General features: G+C 35.0%; 2 protein-coding genes across 2 annotated transcripts in view; one reads left to right on the top strand and one right to left on the bottom strand.

The window, feature by feature from the left end:
* The first annotated feature begins 450 nt into the window (after positions 1-450).
* On the top strand, positions 451-1519 carry LOC115629753. Its single transcript, XM_030526295.1, has 5 exons — positions 451-498; positions 557-756; positions 818-970; positions 1034-1084; positions 1138-1519. The coding sequence occupies exons 2-5, from the start codon at positions 600-602 to the stop codon at positions 1281-1283; spliced, it is 507 nt and encodes a 168-aa protein (XP_030382155.1). The 5' UTR covers positions 451-498; positions 557-599; the 3' UTR covers positions 1284-1519.
* A 953-nt stretch (positions 1520-2472) lies between these two features.
* LOC115629747 (proteasomal ubiquitin receptor ADRM1 homolog) overlaps positions 2473-6000 on the bottom strand; it is a 54661-nt gene continuing 51133 nt past the window's right edge. The window contains exon 3 of the mRNA XM_030526283.1: positions 2473-2512. The gene's annotated coding sequence lies outside the window, so the exon portion shown is untranslated. The remainder of the gene's footprint in view (positions 2513-6000) is intronic.

Here is a 6000-nt window from a genome sequence, read left to right as displayed (position 1 = left end):
GTTAAATAGAGACTCTAATCTGAAAAGATTTTAAAATCGACTCGTTGTATCATAAACGACCACAGCAACGATTGGTAGGGTATGAAAATTGTGAGTAAAGTTTATTCCAATAATTAGTTATTGTTAATACTTGTAAACTTTTCTGCGTTTTGTTGGCAGCCCTGTATTTGTACTATGAAACGACAGTCCTGCCAACTGAACTCAATTTCAAAACAATTACAGTTGACATCCCTCGGAAAAACTTTCTAAGCTGAAATTATGTCTCTTAAATTATTATATATCGTAGGTTAAACTTTACCAAATTGCAACAAAATAAGTTTACGATATATGTAGAGGCTAAGCATTAAAATGTGCTACATTTTCCAGAGAAGTGTTGATTAAGAATACGGCTGTGAGAGGCGAAGTTGGCTTTGAAAAATGTTTGAGCAGTGCTTGTTCGAAGGATATATTTTTTTCATTTCAATTTAGTCAGTCGACGAGTACAGCTCTTGGAGACAGGTATACAATTTTGGTTTTTCTTTTTTCATTTAATTAACATTTTGTTCTTCCTTTTCAGCTTCTATATTTGGATATCTACTGGAGTTTGGAAAACGTGGAAAATGGAACAGAATACACCGATTTCGAAGGAAGAAGGGGATGAGGATACGAGGGTGCCTGCAGCATCCGATGAAAATAACGAAAATCAAGAACGTGATGTTATCGGATCCGCTGCAAAGCCAATAGAGAATGACAAGGCGGAAATATTTGCTTCACAAGGTAAGCTTGACGTAGAAATGGCAACAAGAACAAAATATCCATTATTTTTTGTTATCCACAGAAGCCGAAATCGGAGCTAATGCTAAGCCGGAAAACTGTGTTTCTTCTACTGGTAGCGAGCTTCCGAAAGCCGAAGAAAACGAAAATGGTGAGGCCCCTAAAGAAGAGAAGATGGACGAAGGTGCTATATCGGAAAACTTGATTTCTTCTACTGGTAACGACTGGTCTCGCTGCCAAGAATCAAGAGCATTTATTGCTAATTTGTGAGTTTTTACAGATTCTGAAGGAACCGGAAATGAGGAGCAGCCAGAGCTCCCACAGCCTAGTGGTAATGCCTAATAAATTAGACTTAGACTTTTACAAACAAGTTCAATTCGATAGGCACAGGCTCCAATATAGAGCCCCGTCCGATTCGCATTGGAAATCATTTCCCCCCTTCGCAGGAAGAATTGGAAGTCATAGCTCGGGTGTTTAAAGAGATGCACGAGAAGAAAGCGATTGTTAAGGTTAAGCGTTTGGAGCATTAACACACCACTAACATTTTCCGTTAAACTCGGATATACACTTTACAAGACGATAGCGATTGCCACTGTACTATTTTGCCGACGGAAGCAGTTTTTAGCCTTCACAAATTCTGCACACACCCATGTTAGCAATTATCAAAATTTGCATGAAAGCATAAAACTGACTTCAGTCGGCCTCAACATATACATATGTACATTATATATTGATACGAATGCAATAAAATTGTCATAACAAGCAATTAATTGTGATTTATTTGAAGTGTACTTAAGAAACGGACAGACAGGCAAATAATTTGCACGCAAATTTGTCCATTCATACAAGAATGTGATGAGTCTATTGTCGCTTTTATAAAAACTAATATGCATTCTATATTTAAATATGGAATATAAATTTCCTTGTGAGTTATTTTTCAAAGCCTACTTGGAAGCTAACACGAATTGGTTTGCAAACTTTTTGCATTTGTGACCGTAATCAACAAATTGCATGTCCTTTATTTAGTCATAGGTTAAAAATTTGTACTGCAATGGCTTTGATATTTGTACGGTCTAGGAGCAGGCGAGGCATGACCGTCTACCCTTTTGTTTTTGTTTCTGTCCAAACTAGCTTTAAAGCTACCACATATGCTTCCTAATCGGACAACTATATCGTTTAAATAGCTACCTTTACAAACACAAAGTTTTTCAAGCATACAAGTATTTATATACAGTTGTTTTATATAGAGACAAGTTCTTTACTTAAACTTTATCTAAGTTGTATTACTATATCATATACCTATGATAGGAACGATCTGGCTTTCAAAAGTTTTTACATGAAAACGTTTTTGTTCATTAATAATTCAATTTTGAGTCTTTTTGTAAAATAAAGCTTCCTTTTCGTTGAAGCCACATTGAGGATTGAAAATCCAAGAAGTAGTCTTTGTAATAGGAACCGCTTATATAGAAACCACCTGGGATGTAGGAAACTTTGAATCAGATTTGACGAATATATTCAATAGCAATAATATGTTTCCAAACTTTATTCAAAACATTTACATTTTCAAGGATAAAGCAGCTCACTTCCTTAGCATAGAATGTTTCCCAGTTAGTCTATCAATTAAGCATTCTTTCATTTGAATTTGAAGATATATCTCTACCTACAGCTATATACGAATACCACTCTCAATGTTTTGAATATGTTTTGCTCTGGAGCTTTGTACTTACTGCGAACTAATACTTTTATCAAATGAACTCACCTGCGAATAGAGAAAACACAATTATTTAGTCCAGTTATTATTTAAAAACGTTTTACATTTATATCTGTTTCAATTAAACTTAATAATACACTAAATGAGTGTAGAATAGCTCTCAAAACCCAAAACAGATTCAATAAAGCTATAGAAAACCAAAACCTGTTGAATCAGCAAATAGAATCCGTCCTTTTCAGATCTCTTTGACCTTCTTGCTTTAAAATTATTAAATAATATTACTAGGTACATAAATTAGCTGACTGGGAGGGTGGAGTGGGACACAATGCGGATGAAGCGTCTACCTGCGAGATTATTTTCGCATTATGTGCAAATTAATATGCCTAATGGGTAAATGCAATAATATGTGGCAACTTGTTTTAAATTTTCACATTGCGGTCATTAAAATATTTTTGTTTACCTCCCCCTAATTGGATTATCAAATTTATGCTGAAAGTAATTTAATTCATTTCATTTGCAATTTGTAAGCACGTGTTTTTATCGCCATTTAATATTCATGCCCAATAAGAGACCAATAAGAGGGGGCTTATGGTAGTGTACGAGCATGTTACAAAGAGTTTGGAGTCGTGTCGGTCATATTTAATATACAAATACGATTAGAATATATTTAAACTGATTTTTCCAGTTCGATGCGCTAAATATCTATTTATGCATGCCATCATTTCACAATCTGTATTTGTTTTTATTTGTTATATTGGTCACCGATATTGAAGGGAGAGACAACGATCATTTATTGTAAACATCAGTCTAAGCCTAATTTAATTTTCTTCTCCTAAATCGTTTGTTTCTCCGTATTCTTTCTTCATTTGCAACTTCTATAACTTATTCTATAACTTATTAAATAAATAAATAGTTTTGTCTTTTAAGTGGACCTTTATTTTCTCGCTCCTTCTTTATATTTAAAAGTTTCCGAGGACTGTGCTCTGTGGGTGCTGCTCATTTCTTTTTAATCTAGCTTTATCTTTGCTTAGATTTCTTTATCTCAGCGGAATTGTTCTGTTTTCTTTTCTATATTTCTTCGCAACCACCGTGTCTCTAACCATATCTCCCATAACTAATGTTTGCTGCTTAAGTTCCAATTACATTTTACTTGAATCCAACATAAATCTTCCTTTACACTTATAGTATAATTATAGTATATTGGCTTGGGGGACTAAAGGGTATACAATTATCATGCTAGAGTAATTGTGAATGCATCGCTCTCTTTTTAACGTTTCTCAACAACGTTGTTGCCGTTTTATTTCAAATTTCGTCACGCCTGACTTAAAATTCAATTAAGCGCGGCAGCACAACTATAAAATAATAATGGCAATACAAAAAAAGAAAAAAAAACACACAGAAAAGTATTACACATTTTAAAAATGATTATTATTGTGTTGATTATTTCCCTGCAAGCGAATAAAATCAGCTTAATTTCGCATTTTCGCGTGTTAAATTCAATTCGCGACTGCAACGCGTGTTCTGTCCCACAAACGCACACACACACACACACACACACATGTAAATATATATATAAATATATATATATATATATCAATATATTTGCACATACATATGTACAATACAAAGGTACATACAAGTATGTAGGTTGTGTATTGGCATTCATATTTATGTGGCCATTCGTTTTCGCAGGCCTATAAAAACGAGGCAAAAATTATCAACGCTTAATAGATTTTCAAGCACGTCCAATGAAATTTGTTTGCGCTGTCGGTGGCCACACACACACACACACACACACACACATAGATACATACATATGTATATCTATAACATATATTTATATACAGAAGCATTTAAGCATTTATAGTAGTTGATGCAGTATCACATGCATACATTTGCGTGTGTTTGTGTATGCGGCTATGATCCCAAATGGCCCCAAAGCTAAGTGAACCGTATAAACAATTTATTGCGGCACCCACACCAGCAGTTAGACCGGTATGTGTATGTGTGTGTGTGTGTGTGTGTGTGTGGTGTGCACACGACATTGGCAATGCTCATAAAAATGCAAAATGAAGCAGTAGCAACAAAAACAGCAACAGCAGCAACAGCAGCCACAGCAACAACAACTGGTATAACAGCCCATCAGAGACAGCAGCCGCAGTAACTAGAGATGTGAGGGCATGCCGATGTGTCCGGCAACAACGATGTCTAAATCAAGAAGCAACGGTATAATTGCAAATCAAATACATCAAACCTTTGCCCAAGACAATTGCGAGGAAAACAGCTGCAAGCATAATAGCCAAACAGTTCAAAACAATAACATCTTCCTAGAATCCCTATTATAAACATCAATAGCTAAAGAAGCGCATCTCATTAGAGCCAAGAATCGATCAGCCTAATGGCAAGGCAAGCGATGTAAGTGAGATGGTTTTTGCTTTTAAAAAGGAGCAAAGAAATTCACATCAATGTTAACTGAATGTCATATTAAATAATTAACAGTCGACCAGAAGTCGACAAGAAGTCAATTAATAAAATAATTTAATAATAATTAATAAGCTGTCGCATAATTAATGATAACTTCTTAAACAATACAACAAAAATTAATATAAGAGTTTATTTTACGACAAGATTGGATGAGCCTAACACACCCGCTTACAACGGACGCAACCAACTGTCTCTCTCCCTTTCTCTCTTTTCCTCTCTATCTCTCTTTTTTTTCTCTCTCTCTCACACACTTAAGCTGCAGAATCAAATTATCATGAGAATAAGGATACCAGATCGTTGAATAATATTATTCGATGTCTCTATCAGCTGATACAAGTGGTAGAATCATAATACAAATGAAGAAACTTTTTTATGAAGTTCGTAGATTTCCGCAAAATCTTGTAACCCATTCTTAGACATATATGAAGATTTACATTTTGTCTACAATGAACAAATTAATACTTTTTCTAGTCGCAGAAGAGGAGGGCAAGCGGACCCCTAGACAGTTTCCCTACGGTATAGAAATTACATTTGTCTTTTCTACAAATTGTGTGACAAATTTACTTTCAGTCCAAAGTGTTGGAAGAGTGGAGCTGGTAATAAGAGAACTCTATCCCACAAATAATCTTATGGATATGGATAAAATATGGATCTTTATTTTTTGACCATGAAATAGTTTCCATTTGAAAGCCAAATCACAATTTTGTCTTTATCTACCAAAAAAATGGACTTCTATAAAGAAATTAAATACGGCCTTCAAATGTTCAATTATCGCAACAGATATTCAGAAAACTAGACAGGCATCCAGCCTGCAATCTATTGAAAAGCAGAAATAGTCCGAGAGCTCGAAAGGTCGATGTTTTTTTTCCACTCACATAACTAAGAATTGACTGTGCGGGTATAAGGGAGGGAAGCATCATCATAAACCACTTATTTGCGCTCCAAATGCAACAACAATTTGATAAATGTATGTACATAAGTTTTACACACACACACACACACACACACACACACACACACACACACACACATACACAGGACATGCGATTGCC

The sequence above is a fragment of the Scaptodrosophila lebanonensis genome, unplaced genomic scaffold (genome assembly GCF_003285725.1).
Source record: "Scaptodrosophila lebanonensis strain 11010-0011.00,11010-0021.00 unplaced genomic scaffold, SlebRS2 tig00000163-arrow-arrow-pilon, whole genome shotgun sequence".
Classification (NCBI taxonomy): Eukaryota; Metazoa; Arthropoda; class Insecta; order Diptera; family Drosophilidae; genus Scaptodrosophila; species Scaptodrosophila lebanonensis.
This window is presented reverse-complemented; position numbering and strand designations above follow the sequence as displayed.

Excerpts from the sequence above, each read along its gene's own strand:
- LOC115629753 (XM_030526295.1), top strand. The coding sequence starts at position 600 with ATGGAACAGAATACACCGATTTCGAAGGAAGAAGGGGATGAGGATACG. Across the intron at positions 757-817 it reads GGAAATATTTGCTTCACAAG|AAGCCGAAATCGGAGCTAAT; the intron begins GTAAGCTTGACG and ends TGTTATCCACAG. Across the intron at positions 971-1,033 it reads AAACTTGATTTCTTCTACTG|ATTCTGAAGGAACCGGAAAT; the intron begins GTAACGACTGGT and ends GAGTTTTTACAG.